This window comes from Puma concolor, chromosome C1, assembly GCF_028749965.1.
Source record: "Puma concolor isolate L17-30 chromosome C1, mPumCon1.1.hap2, whole genome shotgun sequence".
Classification (NCBI taxonomy): Eukaryota; Metazoa; Chordata; class Mammalia; order Carnivora; family Felidae; genus Puma; species Puma concolor.
Window position 1 is genome coordinate 55,396,877 of NC_141674.1, and position 16,825 is coordinate 55,413,701.

General features: G+C 41.0%; 1 protein-coding gene across 2 annotated transcripts in view; it reads left to right on the forward strand.

The window, feature by feature from the left end:
• The first annotated feature begins 88 nt into the window (after positions 1 to 88).
• The window catches only part of DYNLT5 (dynein light chain Tctex-type family member 5), a 31,880-nt gene continuing 15,143 nt past the window's right edge, over positions 89 to 16,825 (forward strand). For both annotated transcript variants that reach the window (XM_025912482.2, XM_086717226.1), the window contains exons 1-2: positions 89 to 1,438; positions 3,405 to 3,526. In XM_025912482.2, the coding sequence (XP_025768267.2) occupies positions 3,408 to 3,526 (119 nt within the window). In that variant the 5' untranslated portion in view covers positions 89 to 1,438; positions 3,405 to 3,407. The remainder of the gene's footprint in view (positions 1,439 to 3,404; positions 3,527 to 16,825) is intronic.

Sequence of the window (16,825 nt, forward strand, 5' to 3'; positions counted from 1 at the left end):
AACCTCTTTTATCAGCAGCCGCTTAAAATTTTATCATATTTCTGGAAAGTGCTGTCGCATGTTTAGGGTGGGCAAAGCGGGCGAAAGGTTTGGCACAGTGCAAAAGTTTTAGAGTTGGACAAATCCAGCTCCGTGATTTAACTACAGGCTTGAGCATGCTACTCAATGATTCTTCATTCTTATCTTAAAAAAAAAAAAAAATGGAGTTAATGTCCCTTTATCATGGGGCCAACGAACAGTTTAAATGAGATAATCTTTATCAGTCACCTAATAGTTCCTGCCTACTATATAGTAGACACTCAATAAACAATCCTTTCCTGTTCTTATTTGTCTATGAATAGGGATTGGGATGGAACCAGAACACTTTACTGATCTTTCTCTGGCTCTACGGTTATCCCAGTGTATTGCTATTGTAAGCTAATGCTGACTGCACTGAGCACTCAATCAAGGGACATGTGCCAAGCTAGTGACTTAGAGGCATTATTTTATTTCTATCTCCAGTGATTGTGCACTATGTAAGGTTCTTTCAAGGGTTTGGTTTGTTTGCTTTGGGTTGAGGGAAGGAGCCTGGAGTTAATTATTAAGGAAATTAAGGACGAAGGGCCTATTAGATACGGCAGGTGGGTCCTCAAGCCCAAACAGCCTCCATTTCAAAGCTTCTTAAACTTTAAGAGGTTGGGAAGAGAATTGTTAAGGAAAGTGAAGGAGCCGTATTTGCAAGGCACAGGAGATAAATCCATACGCTGCACGGCCCTGCGCATGTTATTTAAGATCTCAGAATCTCAATTTTCTCTATCTGTCAAAGGTTAACAACCTTCCCTTGACAGAGTTGTTGGGACAACTAAATAAAAAGGAAGTTGTTTTCCAAGTATCTGGTAAATATTAGCTCTCAACAAATTATCCCTCTGATGGCGTATCTGTACCTTGCAGCCTCAGGGATCTGGGAAAGCGAAGGGGGGGGGGGGGGCTCTACTTTCTCTCTGTGCCTCAGATTTCCTGCCCCAGGAAACCGCACTCCTGCCCCTGGCGTTCAGGGAAAAGGGACCTGGATGAGGGCTCCGTGGGCTGCTGCTTGGGTCCCAGAGGACCTCGCCGTAGGATGAACCGGTTTCCTCCAGCTCACAGCCACCCCAGGGCACAAACGGGCTCAGGGCGTTCTCCGCTGGGCAGAGACGACGAGATCCTTAATCCTTAGGGCAGCTCAGAGGACCACGCAGCTACTATGCCCCTCCCCGGGCGGACAGAGGAGTCTGTTTGAGGAAGTCACCCTGGAGACCGGGCGCGGAGCACACGGGGAGTGCGCGGGCTGCCGCAAGCGGCCGCAGGCGGAGGGAGACGCGGGCGGCGGCAGCCTCGCCTTGCGCCGCAGGCTCCCGCAGTGGAGGAGAGGGAGGTCCAGGAGGCCCCTGGCGGAGCCGCGGCTCCAGCGCTGCGGTGGGTAAGCGCTCACTCTCCGCGGCGCCTGGGGGTGGGAGCGAAGAAGATACAGCAGGTGGGAGGGTTGCCGAGGAGGGAGGGCCCTGTGGTAAGAAATGGCCTGTCTGCGCTGGCCTTGGACTCCCTGAAGCCTACCCCTCCTCCTCCCCACGACAAATGGGAGAAAGTGGCCCCAAACCACTGGAAGTAAGTCTTGGCCTTTCATCCCCACCCCATCCACCCCCATCCCCCTTCGGACCTCCTGCATGTCTGAGCTTTAGGGTGATGCCTAGTACAGAGCTGGCCAGCTTGGTCTGCTCCTTGAGAGCGATGAGTCCTCTGCAGTCTTCCTGAGGCCAGCCACACTGGGCGGCCACACCCCTGGGGACCTCTAGATCCCAACTCTGGAAACGAGTGAGCAGACCAAGGTCTATCTGTGTCACTTTGGATCAGAACCTGAATGACCCGCTTAATGAGGTTCAGTGTGCCCTACCACACGCATAGACACATGTAGGCACTCACAGTCATACACAGACATACACACAGACACTTATACACACAAGCATACACAGATGCCCACACTCACACACCACATACACACAAGACGCACACCCACAGTCAGTACACAGACACAGAGCACACAAAGGCTCACACACAGGCACACAGGCACACACTCACTTGGGTGCACAGATAATAGCTCATACACACAGGGGCACACACGGGTACACAAAGGCACACACTTACACCCATGTACACCGATACTCATACACACAGCCTCACACACTCATGCCCACACAGGCACACACCCACAGACACATGCACAGGCACACACTCACAGAGGGATGCTCACGCTCATGCACACACTCACACAGGCACACAATCACACACACACCCCTCACTGCCTCCCTTCCAGCACACAATACCTCTGCCAAATCTGTGTGCCCTTTGCCTCTCTACTCTGCCGCTGATCACGCTGAGGTTTTTAGATTGTATACTTGTCTGCCCTACCCATTCAACTGCCAGCTCCTTGAAAGCCGGGACTCTGTTTTAGTTCTTTTTAGTGTCTAGGACAGTGTCTCCTTATTCGGGCTCTCAGATTTACAGATTATAAAATAATTTAAAATGACTATAAATTTCTATGTAGGCAATAGAGCAGTAGACCTACAGTCTAAATTCTGGGAATCCATTCCTACTGGCAGCTTTTTGACAAGCATTTGAGAAAAGGAAGTAGGTTTTCTAATAAAATACTTTGCTTAAGGTTAAGTTCTGTGTGCTGTATACAAAGTAAATCTCTTTGGCTTGAAAAAAAATACCCTTTGGGGAAGACAATTTTAATTTTTAAAGTACTAGCAACAGCAGCACCTATTAATTAGCCAACTTTTATCAGGATTAATTTGGGGGGGAGGCAATAAAAAATATTGCTTTCTGACGTGGAATATCTTTCTTCCACACATGGCTATCATTTCTCAGTGACTTAACCTCTTCTGCTATTAAGCATTTAGCTGAAGCTTAATATCTGCTTATGTGAATTATACTATTGCATAGATAAAAGTTAGAGGAGTTATCATATTTCCAATTATACTGATCAGAATAACAACATGTACTCATTACTCTCAAGGAAAGTGCACATCGCCATTCAAAAATTGTAGAAGACTATTTTGTGTTTTTTGTAGTTTTTAAAATTTTTTTTAATGTTTATTTATTTTTGAGACAGGGAGAGACAGCATGAATGGGGGAGGGTCAGAGAGAGAAGGAGACACAGAATCTGAAACAGGTTCCAGGCTCTGAGCTGTCAGCACAGAGCCTGATGCGGGGCTCGAACTCACAGACCACGAGATCATGACCTGAGCCAAAGTCGATGCTTAACCGACTGAGCCACCAAGGTGCCCCTATTCTGTGTTTTTTAATCTAGAATGAGTCTCTGTGTTATACTAACTAAAATGTTTTCAGATCTTCCATCTGCTATTTTACAAAGTTGCTTTCCATAGGCTATGATGATGTCAGACATTGCTAAAGACAGAATGGCTCATTCTGTGAAGAAAAGGGGAAATATGTCTTCTCTAAGTGGTCGAGAATTCTGGCAGAAAGAACTTCACAGGTGCACCAAAAAGTGAGTAACTGAATGTCTAATAACCTAAGTTTGATTATTGAGTAAACCGATTCATAATGCTTATCAGAAGAAACAAATTCCTCTGGGACATAAAAAGGGAGAAAATGGGCAAGTACAACATTCGGGTCACCTTTTGGGGCTATATTTTACAAAAGAAAGAAAACGAGAGTGAGAAAATCTAAGTGATATGTTGATTCCGGCAGCATCTTTTTACTATTTCAAGGAGCACCCCAAAAAAATCATCTACTCAAAAGAAATGCCATATGCGATGTGGATAAGCTGCATCTTACATGTCTCTTAAATTCTTCTCCTCAATATCATATCAATGAATAGATTTTGCATTTTACAATCTCTCTCTATATAGGGTATATATACATATATATGATGCATTTATCATTGTTTTATACAAATTTCTTGATGTATTTTCAATAGTTTCCCTTTAAATGGCTGCATAATACTTTGTCTGTTTATAATTCTGGGCTAGTTAGCCATACCCCAATTCTTGGGCATTTTAAGTCTGTTTCCACTTTTTTTTCTTTTTCACTATATAATAAGTTTCTGCTTGTTTTCTTTCCAGAAGTATGGTTAGTGGGTCAAAGGGTAATAAGTACATTTTTTTGGCTCTTGATGCATATTGCATTTGCTCTCTTAAAAAGATTAATTAATTTTTAATACTTGCATGGCATTTCTTTTTGACTGCCATTGGGAAGAAAACAAAGCAAGTTATCTGACGCAGAGGTCAATGAATTTATATAATAGACTTTCTTTCTTAACGATTTCTGTGGGATTGGAGGATGTGGTATAGAAATCCCCACGGTTTGGGCAGCAAGAGCTGGTGTGTTCTGTGGAGCAGAAACCAGAAAACCTGGAATAGATTTGCATTATAATTCTGAAATCAAATCTTTCCACTTTCAGAGTGTATTAATGTACTTATTTAAAAGTCCGCTTTCCAACCCTGATGTTTGTGGATTACAAATACAGCCTTTTTCACAGATAGGAGATGTAATGGAGTAGCAATCTCACCTAATGTCAGAAGTAAAGCTGGGGGAAAAATTAACTTCAACAACGTTTGCTTCTGACCCTAAGCCCTTTTGGCTGCTAGTCCCAATTTAAGTGTAAGTGGTTTTTGTTCTTTTCAAATTTGTATTTACGTTCTAGTTAGTTACTATAGAGTGCAATATTGGTTTGAGAAATAGAATTCAGTGATTCATCACTTACATACAACACCCAGGGCTCATCATAAACAAGTGCCCTCCTTAATGCCATCTAGCCATCACCCATCTAGCCCATCCCCCACCCACTTCCCTTCATAGCCCTCAGTTTGTTCTCTATCTTTAAGAATCTCTTATGGTTAGTGTAAGAGTTCTTTATAAAATTATTTTAAAATAACTGTTAGCTTAAATTCAACTTTTTTCAAGAAAATATTTATAATATAGGGCACCTGGGTGGCTCAGTCAGTTGAACATTCAACTTTGGCTCAGGTCATGATCTCACGGCTTGTGAGTTCAAGCCCTGCGTCGGGCTCTGTGCTGACAGCTCGGAGTCTGGAGCCTGCTTCGGATTCTGTGTCTCCCTCTCTCTCTCTGCTCCAACCCCACTCTCTCACTCTCAAAAATAAATAAGCCTTTAAAAAAAAGAAAATATTTATAATAGTCTAACATAAATCATGTTTCTGCAATTAAAAAAAAAAACCTGCTCTTATCTGAAGACTAAACTGTCATTCCTATTTGCATTTTTTCATTTACATCTTCCCTTTCAAGGAAAATTAGAAAGTCATATAGAATCAGAACATGGCCAAATTTAAATAATTAGGGAGCACTCTTTTCTAAGTTTATTTATTTATTTATTTGGGGGGGGGGGAACCCTGCACATGAGTGGGGGAGGGGGAGAGAGAGAAGGTGAGAGAATTCCAAGCAGGCTCCAGACTCCGAGCTGTCAGCACAGAGCCCCACAAAGGACTGGAGCTCACAAACACTGAGATCATGACCTGAGTCAAAATCAAGAGCCTGTTGCTTAACTGACCAAGCCACCCAGGTGCCCCTAGAGAGAGAGCATTCTTTTTTAATTGATGAAATATAAATACAAATCAAAAGTAACAAAAATACAGAAATCATATTACCAACACATTAGGGTAGATTTTTCACTAGCTATCATTTAATTGATAATTTTATTGATGTATTTCAAAGTTAGAAATTTGAACTCTCAAAACATTCAGGAAGGATCCTCTACTTTAATACTTTTTCCTTAAAAGTCAAATGACCAGCTTCCAAATACCTTTGCAAATGCAGAGGCCATTTGGGAGGCTGCATCCTGTGCTCTAACTCCTATGTACTCACTGAGACCAGACTGCAAGTGATTTTCCTTTACAAAATGAGTCTTCATGTACTAGAAAAATTCGAAAGCTCAGTGGCTATCAAATGAAGACATTGTTTTGAATTTGCAGTTTTATGGGAAAGCACATACTTTTCATTTGAAAGTTATTTAAAAACAATTTTTGATTAAACTGATTTCAATAGTATAAAGCCTACCCTGAAATATGCTCGTTTTTTATGTACATTACCTCATTTAATCTCCCCAGCATTAATCCCACCAGGTAGATCTTATTCTCACCATTTTACCATCAAATAACTGAGGCTTACAGGTCAAGAAATGATTTAATGACTAGGGTACAGTCCTAAATCATGAGTAAGGTATATAGGATCCACAGACCCTTGCCTGCTTGTCTAGCACTGTGTTCTCCACTATCCTGCTTGCATCCTACTCTCCAGTCATACTCAACTTCCACATTTATAATCCTTCAGTGCTCTGTCTTGCCTCCAGCCATTGTCACATGTTGCTTTCCCATGGGGTGCCCTTGTCTGAAATGCTCTTCTTACACTCTGGCTTCCTTCTCCTCCTCCTCGAGGAGTTAGCTCCACCTTCATCTTTCCAGGAAGCTCTCTCTAACTACTCAACTACAACCACTTCCACTTCCAGTGATTGGGTTGAGTTGGATGTTCTTCCTTTCTGCTCCTGTTGCTTTTCTCTTCTACATGCTACTGGATTTGGCTGTTTTCTTGTCTGTTGCTCTTGTTAGATTATGGACTTATTTTCCTTTATAGCAGTAAACACACTGATAAGGAGGGCAAAGAAGAGTAGGAAGTAGACCTACTTGGAAAGCTGCTTCTTGGGTGTGATGTAAGATCAGTATAGATTCAGCCTCCCATTCTTGGTTTCTCTGTCTACAGTCTTTTACAGTAGTAACTAATTCTTACCATTGATCTTTGGGCATAATGGATATCTGAAGTGCCTTCTGAATTGTGAAAGGAAGATTGAATTTATGTTCACTATAATTATTGTTTTTTGTTTTTTTAATCCATTTATTTTTTTTTCAATATATGAAATTTATTGTCAAATTGGTTTCCATACAACACCCAGTGCTCATCCCAAAAGGTGCCCTCCTCAATACCCGTCACCCACCCTCCCCTCCCTCCCACCCCCCATCAACCCTCAGTTTGTTCTCAGCTTTAAGAGTCTCTTATGTTTTGGCTCTCTCCCACTCTAACCTCTTTTTTTTTTCCTTCCCCTCCCCCATGGGTTTCTGTTAAAGTTTCTCAGGATCCACATAAGAGTGAAACCATATGGTATCTGTCTTTCTCTGTATGGCTTATTTCACTTAGCATAACACTCTCCAGTTCCATCCACATTGCTACAAAGGGCCATATTTCATTCTTTCTCATTACCACGTAGTACTCCATTGTGTATATAAACCACAATTTCTTTATCCATTCATCGGTTGATGGACATTTAGGCTCTTCCCATAATTTGGCTATTGTTGAGAGTGCTGCTATAAACATTGGGGTACAAGTGCCCCTATGCATCAGTACTCCTGTATCCCTTGGGTAAATTCCTAGCAGTGCTATTGCTGGGTCATAGGGTAGGTCTATTTTTAGACTCTCCACACTGTTTTCCAGAGTGGCTGCACCAATTTGCATTCCCACCAACAGTGCAAGAGGGTTCCTGTTTCTCCACATCCTCTGCAGCATCTATAGTCTCCTGATTTGTTGATTTTGGCCACTCTGACCGGCGTGAGGTGATATCTGAGTGTGGTTTTGATTTGTATTTCCCTGATGAGGAGCGACGTTGAGCATCTTTTCATGTGCCTGTTGGCCATCCGGATGTCTTCTTTAGAGAAGTGTCTATTCATGTTTTCTGCCCATTTCTTCACTGGGTTATTTGTTTTTCAGGTGTGGAGTTTGGTGAGCTCTTTATAGATTTTGGATACTAGCCCTTTGTCTGACACGTCATTTACAAATATCTTTTCCCATTCCGTTGGTTGCCTTTTAGTTTTGTTGGCTGTTTCCTTTGCTGTGCAGAAGCTTTTTATCTTCATAAGGTCCCAGTAGTTCATTTTTGCTTTTAATTCCCTTGCCTTTGGGGGATTGTTAACTGTTTTTAGGGCTGGATCTTTTTACTTAAATTATGATTCTTTGTAATGCAATTTTTATGTTTTATTTTTATTCTTCTAATATTTATTTATTTTTGAGAGAGAGAGAGAGAGCGAGAGAGAGCAGGGGAGGGGCAAAGAGAGAGAGAGAGAGGGAGAGAATTCCAAGCAGGCCTCTCACTGTCAGCACAGAGCCCAGTGCAGGCCTCAATCCCATGAACCACGAGACCATGACCTGAGCCTAAATCAATAGTCAGATGCTTAGCTAACTGAGCCACACAAACATCCCTGTTTTATTTTTAAAAGAAGAAACATCTTAAGCTGACTCTTACTCTCCCAACATCATAACTGCTAGCATGTTGGCACAACTTCTTTGTATACCTATATAGTTAACATCATACTGCACCTGTAATTTTGAATCTTGTTTGTTTTTTCATTTAAATAGTAAATAGTGATGAGGCTGATAAATAGCTAACGTTTAAGTCTCACAGAATCTCTGCAGCAGTGGGTGACAAACTATGGCCCAAGCACCAGGTCCAACCTACCACTTGGTTTTGTATGGTTCCCCAGCGAAGTATGGTTTATACATGATTGAAAAAAAATTAATAATATTTTTTATCATGTGAAAATTATTAAAAGTGCAAATTTCAGTATCCACAAATAAACTTTTATTGGAACACAGCCACGCCTCTCCATGTAGGTGTTGTCTCTGGCTGCTTTCACACTATAGAGTGGAGTAGTTGCGATAGATACCATCAGACCCACGGAGCCAAAATATTTGTTAAATGGCATTTTACAGGACTGTTAGCCAACCCTGCTTTATAAGATAAATGTTATTATCATCCCCATTTTACAAATGAAGCAACAGGTGCTTAGAAATGTTGAGGTTCCAAAGCTACGGAATTAGCAAGTGGCAAAATGGGCTTTTGTGTACAGGCAAGTATTCTCATTCTCTGAAAATTGGCTATCTATGTGTAACTTACATTAATGAAGCTCTTCTATTCATTCACCTGAACCTTCTGTTTCCCATCCGTGGTTAAGAGCAGGTATTGACAATGACATCTTTCTTGTTAGAAGTTCAGCCTTTGGCAGTCTTCAAACAGTATTTGAACAGATGGGCAACTCTCGTGTTCTTAAAATGGAAACAGAAGCCTGAGGTTAAGTTACTTTCCCAGGATAATGTGACATGATAGCCAGGATTATTTTCTCTGAGGCCGGTAGTTGGACTAGTAGGTCAGCCTAAAGCTGGGGACTAAAAAGTCTTTCTTTTGTCTCAAACCAAAATTACAGTGATGTCATGTTACAAGGACTTTCAGTATGGCTCTCACAGCTCTCTGCTTAAACCCACTGGTGGCGTCTAACACCCTGGTTAGGCCACACTATGTCCTTCCACTTATTCATTTATTCAAGGTTTACTGGGTTTCTACTCCGTGCCAATTATTGTGCCACATGTTAGGCATATAACGGTAACCAACTGTAGGGTTCTACTCTGGAGAAGGTCATTTTTCAAGTAAACTGAAAGGCCACCAGGTAATTTGTTTTTCTGAAAAAATGGAAAATACTGCATTGATTACTTCACTGGAAATGAATATTTATTGACAAATGAGTACATTCTAGGCACTATGCTGGGTGGTGAACCCAGCATAGTGAGCCCAATAATCCTGGAGCCAGCAATAATCCTGGCTCTCGTGGAGTTTACAATCTGGTGGGATAGGTGGTGAACAAGTAATTTTAAGTGTGATGAATTTATTCTACAATTTCCACCTATACTACTGTGAGTTGCTTATGTGCAGTTAAAAATGATGTTGCCCGACCGGTTTCCTGATTTTGGTAAGTGCTGTTGCCATCTAAATAAAGTTAAAGCCCCCCAAAAGACCTGAATGAGATATAGCTCTCCCCCTCCAAAGAGAGAGAAGCTTGAGAAAACAGAAGTGTTCATATTCCTAAATTAAACCACAATAAAAACTAATATTACATTGTACTTGATAGATTATTAAACTGCTTCACATACAATACCCATATGATTCTCATGAAAATCTTGTGGGTTAACTAGAGAAGATACTTTTATGATCTCCAGTTATCTCATTTATTATCTTATTTCTCTCAGGAGCAGAGTTGAGTTGAAAATATTCCTCATTCCATAGCACATTGTCATCACCAATGTGGGCGAGACCCCTGGTGTTTACCTGATTGTCCCCCTTCTTCCCCATCCACACTTCATTCTCAACTCTAAAAAGGCACCCATAGTACACACATCACTACATATGCTACAAAAATATACATATCTAAGTATTGTATTATATATATATGTATTTAATTTCTGTGTATTATGATGTTTTGACATTTAAATATTTATTTTGAGAGAGAGAAAGAGAGAGCAGGGAAAGGGCAGAGAGAGAGAAAAGAGACAGAGAGAGCTCCAAGAAGGCTTGCACTGTCAGTTTAGAGCCCAACAAGTGGCTTGAACCCACGAACCGTGAGATCATGACCTGAGCAGAAATCAAGAGTTGGACGCTTAACAGACTGAGCCACTCAGGCACCCCATGATGTTTTGACATTTTAAAAAACCTTTCTGACTGGGGAGACACTGCCCTTCTCAGGTCTAACCAATTCTTAAAGATAGCCAAGGTCTCAGCAGGGAACATGCCTTAGACATACATGCGAACTATTCAACCCAGAGCCAGCTCCCCTCTATCTGACCCCTGACATCCAGCATTCAGTATTGCTCTGCCTCAATCAGCCTAGAGCCAAGTACCAGGCAACTAGGGATCCTTCTATAGCTTAGAGCCCATCGAAATTATTCAGACTAGCCAGTCTTGAACTGCTTTCCATGCCCAGTTTTGCCTTTCCCTCTGAAACCCCAGTAAGGGTCTAGCCCTGTCTCTTCCCTGCTTCTGTCCTCTGCATCTTGACACTCTGGTGGCACGGCACGGCATGTCTCTGGTCTCTAGGACCTGTGAGTATAGTAAACTGTCTCTGGTCTCTAGGACCTGTGAGTATAGTAAACTGTGTTTTCCTCTGTCTCCTTTTGTGCCACACCTGACTGACCACCTTATAAAAGAATACAAAACAAGCACTTACCAAAGATTTTGACTTACATAAATGGTGTTGCGCTATAACCCTCATTTTGTTTTCTAAATTTCATACATGTCATTCAACATTTTATTTTTTAAATTTACTCATGTAACTGTGGTAGCTCTTTGCTTCTTACTGAAGCATAGTAGTTCTTAATATGTATTCATCACATATGTTTGTACCCATTCCTCTATGGATGAGCGTCCAGGTTGGCTTTCACATGCCATGTGGAACATCTTTGTACATAATCCTTCACTGGCACCTTTGTCAAAACTGTCCTGGGAATGTGATCCAGTATTAAGATACACCACAAAGTTGTAGTAAGTAAAAATGATAATAAATGCAGGAATAGAGAGATAGGTGCATGAACAGAGAAACAGACCAATGGAACACATAGAGAATTCAGAAATAGACCCATGAATATATGGAAGCATCATGTATGAGCAGTGAGGAAATTATGGATTTTTTGATAGATTGTGTTGGGAGAAAACTGGCTCAGTAGAGGAAGGAAAATGAGGTGGATTCTTCCCTTATACCATTTACATAGTGGATTCTACATGGAAGACTGAAATGTGGAAATCTAGAAAGTGAAAAGAAGAAAGTATAGGAGAATATCTTTGTGTTCTGTGGGTAGGAAAAGATTTCTTAAATAAGATTCCAAAATGAAAAAACAAAACTATAAAAAAACAACTTGATAAACATAACTACAATAAAACTTAGTATATCTGTTCAATAAAAAATATAATAGACATAGTTAATAGGCCAGCAGAAGATACGTGTTTTTTTTTAAATCATGCACATTGACAATAAAAAAATAGAGGAGATAAATAGCAGTCTGCAGAAGCTAAGCCCAAATGGCTAAGCAGAATATGAAGAGACACTCAAAAAACAGAATATAAAGAGATGCTCGAACTCCCTTAGCATGAGAAAAATGCAAATTAAAACAAGATACCATTTGCATCCATCTGAATCGCAAAATATAAGAAGGGAGACTGATAGCCAAATGTTGGTATTTGCTGGGCAAATAAGAATAAAAACAAATATCCGTTCAGCAAATAAAACTAACAGTATTGAGAAAAAATAAGTATGTGCATACCTTATTCTCCCATACTTTGAGGAGACCGACACTTGGCATGGTAAAGTGACTTGCCAAATTATCACAACTCCCAGATGACAGGGCAAAGAATCTGTAGTTCTGTGACCTTAGAATTTAGAGACAACATGACAGTGTTTGTATTTGTTATATGGGCTGAATTGTGTGCTCCCCACACCAACTGCCTGATCCCTGCCGAACACCTATGTTGAAGTCCTCATCTCCAGTGCTTCAAATGTGACCTTATTTGGTAACTGCGTCTTTAAAGAAGTAGTTAAATTTATTTTTTTAATGTTTATTTTTGAGAGAGAGAGAGAGATGGAGCACAAACAGGGGAGGGGCAGAGAGAGAGGGAGACACAGAATCTGAAGCAGGCTCCAGGCTCCGAGCTGTCAGCACAGAACCCGATGCGGGGCTCAAACTCATGAATCACAAGATCATGACCTGAACCAAAGTTGGACGCTTAACTGACTGAGCCACCCAGACGCCCCAAAAGAGGTACTTAAATATAAATGTGTTCATTAGGACATGTTGTAATCCAATATGACTGGTATCCTTCTACGAAAAGAAAATTTGGACACAGATACATGTAGGGGGAGAGGATGTGAAGACGGCTATCTACAAGCCAAGGACAGAAGCCTGGAATAGACCCTTCCTTCCATGGCCTTTAGAAGGAACCAGTCCAGCTAACGCCTTGTTCTCAGACCTCCAGTCTCCAGAACTGAGATGATAAATTCCTGTGGTTCAAGCACCTAGTCTGTGAGGCTTTGTCATGGCATCCCTGGCTAACTAGTGCAGTATTTCTAAAGGAGTGAATGGAATAGTAGCAGCATAACCACGGAGGAAAATGGAGTGGCTCAGAGATCTGTTCTACACAGACTGGCTGGGGTCAAGTTCCAGCTTGAACACTTAAGGTGCTGGTCTTGCATAAGTTATTAAACCCTCTTTTCCTCATCTGCTTCTTCTATAAAATGGGTTAAAAATGGTAATTGTTGCTTTGGGGTGTGGTGAGAATTTAAAACAATATATGGAAACACCTAGAATGGTTCTTGGCACATCTAAAAACAGAACGAGTATTAACTATTATTATCACATAGAACTTTGGAATCAAATGAGGCCTGTGTTTGAGTCCCAGATCTGCTTAACCAGCTACTATTTAATATTCTTTGAGTCTTAATATATCACCTATAAAATGAGAATAATAATGACCACACAGTCATTTCTTGTATTCATTAAACACATTCTTGGTACCTGGGTCATGGCATTGTGCTAGGTGCTAAAGATACCACGGTGAACAAAACAGGCTGTCCCTGGGCTTGTGGTAGTGCTTTTGTCAAGATCATAATGACTCTCACGTTACTGATCCAGTCAGTGGTCAGTCCTCATCTTACTTGACCTCTCAATATTTGAGGCTGTCCACTGATCATTCCTTTCCCCTGGAAAGATTTCTTCACTTGGCTTCAGAACACACACTCTCCTGTTTTCTTTCTAACTGATGGGGCCACCTTGTCAGTCTTCCTGCTCCCTGCACTTCTCCTAAGTTTCTTAATGTTGGATGCCTCAGAGAGCAGTCCTTTGCCCTCTTCTCTTATTCTGCAGTTATCCCCCCAGGAATCTCCTCCAGGATAGTCACTGAGACATGGTGCTATATGCCCAAATTTATATCTCCAGCCCTAAACGTGTCTCCCAAACCTTCCAGGCTCATATATCTAACTGCCTATTGACCTTTCACGTTAGTACATGGTAACCGCCTCAAACTCGGCATCCTCACAACTTAATTCTTTATCTAAATGTCCCCCTTCCCATTCACAGGAAATTCTGTTGAATCAACTTTGAAGATATATCCAGAACCCAACTACTGACCACTACCCCCCACCACTACCATCTCAGTCTGAGTCACTGTGTTAGTCGGCTCAAGCTGCCATAACAAAATACCATGGATCAGGCAGCTTAAACAATAGGATTTTTTTTCACAGTTCTGGAGCCTGCAAGTCTGAACTTGGGATGCTAGCATGGTCAGGTTCTTGTGACTGACCTCTTCCTGGCTTGTAGAGGGATACCTTTTCTCTGCTTCTTCACATGGTGGAGAGAGAACCCTGGTGTCTCTTCCTCTTATGTAAGAACTCCAATATTTTTGACCCAGAGCCCTTATGACCTCACTTAACCTTAATAACCTCCTTAAAGGCAGTATCTCCAATACAGGCACATGGGGAGGCGGGGGGCTATTAAGTCTTCCACATATGAATTTTGGAGAGACACAGTTTAGTCCATAGAAGTTACAGTCATCTCTCACTTGGATTACTATACAAGCTTCCTGACTGGCCTCCCTGTTTTTACACATGCCAGCCTACAGCCTATTCTCAAAATAGCAGTTGGAGTGATCATTGTAAAATATAAAGTGGATCTTGCTGTTCCTCTGCTCAAAACTCTCTATAGGCTCCCGCTTGATCAGAGTAAAAGCCATGGTTTTACAATGGTGCACAAAGCTCTACATGATCTAGCTGCCTAAACCTTTGTAACCTCGTTTTCCACCCTCCTGCTTGCTCCCTCCACTTCAGCTACTCTGACCTTTATGCACTTCTTCAGAAATACCAGGCAGCCTCCTGTCTCAAACCCTGTGCATATACTTTTCTCTCTCCCTGACACACTTCCCCCAGATATCCACCCGGCTCCTTTCCTCACCTCCTTCAATCCTTTGCTAATGGAAGCCTATCTTGACTGTTCTATTTAAAATTGCAAACAGCACCCTCTCTTCCGTCTACTTTCAAGGCCCCTTAACTAAGCATTTTTTTTCGTTCCCCTGTAGCTTTTATCACTTTCTAACATAGTACATCATTTACTAGTTTTGTATTTTATTGTCTACTCTCTGTCCCTTCTCACTAAGTTCCATGAGGGCAGAGATCTTGTTCATGTGTTTCATTTTTGTATCCTAAGAACCTAGAATAGTGCCTGGAACATAACACCAACTCAATAAATATTTTTTTTAACATTTGAATGAACAATTGTTGCAGTATACTAATTACTGAATAAGCAGGTTCTTTTGCTCACAGATAGGTTAGGCTCACAGATCCACATATGTGTTTAGGTGACTAAGGACTTCCATCTTGTAGACATAAGATACATTTACAGCAAATAAAAATTCTTAAATTTTCAAATTTTTAAAACAAGTCATGCGTTTACCTCCTTACTGAAACATTCCATTGTGCATTTGTAGAAAGAAAGAAAGAAAGAAAGAAAGAAAGAAAGAAAGAAGGAAGGAAGGAAGGAAGGAAGGAAGGAAGGAAGGAAGGAAGGAAGGAAGGAAAAGGGGTGCCTAGTTGGCTTAGTCGATTGAGCAGCTGACTTCGGCTCAGGTCATGATTTCACAGGTTCATGAGTTCAAGCCCCACATGGTGCTCACCGCTGTCAGTGTGGAGCCCGCTTCAGATCCTCTGTCTGCCTCGCTCTCTGCCACTCCCACTCATGCTCTCTAAATAAATAATCAAACAAACCTTAAGAGAAAAATAAAGAAATAATACTTTAATTTGTGTTGAAAATCTGTTGAGATAGACCACAGTCCTCCTTCATGATCTCCATAGTACTGTAGCAGTAACCATGGCACCCAAACCCTCAGCCTCACCTGAGTGATGATTGCCAAGGGTAATGTGACTTTGAATCTATCCATTCATCCAGGAGCTGCAACAGAATTTTCATCAGCTGTCTTTGACTTTAACCTCACCTTCTCTTGAGTAAGCATTAGTTTAGTGGGCCTCAGACACTCTGATTTTCTGTCCACACACTCAAAATTATTCTATGTTGTCAGACACCGGATTATCTTCAATCACATCAGAGCTTGACGTTTCACAGGTTGTGTGGTTTATTTTTTGTCCTTCAGGATCATCCCTACTCTTAAAAAAATGTATCCTACAAGAACACATACCATTTCTCTCCTCTTTCACTTATTAAAATGTATGAAAATTATGAAATTTCAAAATTTCAAAATTATGAAAATCTTGACCTTTCTTTCTATTATAACCTTCCTTTGGCTAGTAAGATGGGGCCAATAATGTGAATAAAATATCTCAAAGGTACATAAAAATCCAGCAAACTTGCTATAAACTGACCACAGAATTAAATTACCTTACCAGACAACTTCCACCTTCTACTGATAGGGGAAGAGTTGGTATGCTTTTTCTCTTAAACATAACATTCATAAAAACATCCTTTAGACATTTTGAGGCAGAAAGTTCCCAACCAAGTGAGCCTTTATACATATTTCATCTTGTTTTCAATATCTTGTTTCTTGAGCACAGGGAATAGGATTTTTCTTTGTGTTGCCAGCCTGCCCACTGTGAGCAATAAATATTTGTTGAAAGAATGAGAAAAAAAAAAACAAACAAAAGAACAAATGTCCAAATTGTATACCCTGAAATAATGTATACCGGAAGCCTTCTTTTTCTCTGTGCGTTCTGAAATATCTCCACTGGGAGGCAGCACATAACTTTAATAACAGGTTTAGGGGGAGAAAAACAACAAAAACGAAATCATGCCTAAACACTACCGTTCAAAATATGGTAGTTCCAGCTATTTCACGGTTACAAATAGAAGAGAGAGATGATATTCTGACATTTTTAATCTACTAAATTAATGGCTCCAAGACCAGTTATACATTCACATATTATCTCTTCCTGCAGCTTCAAAACATCTAAGTAATAATGGCAGTGAA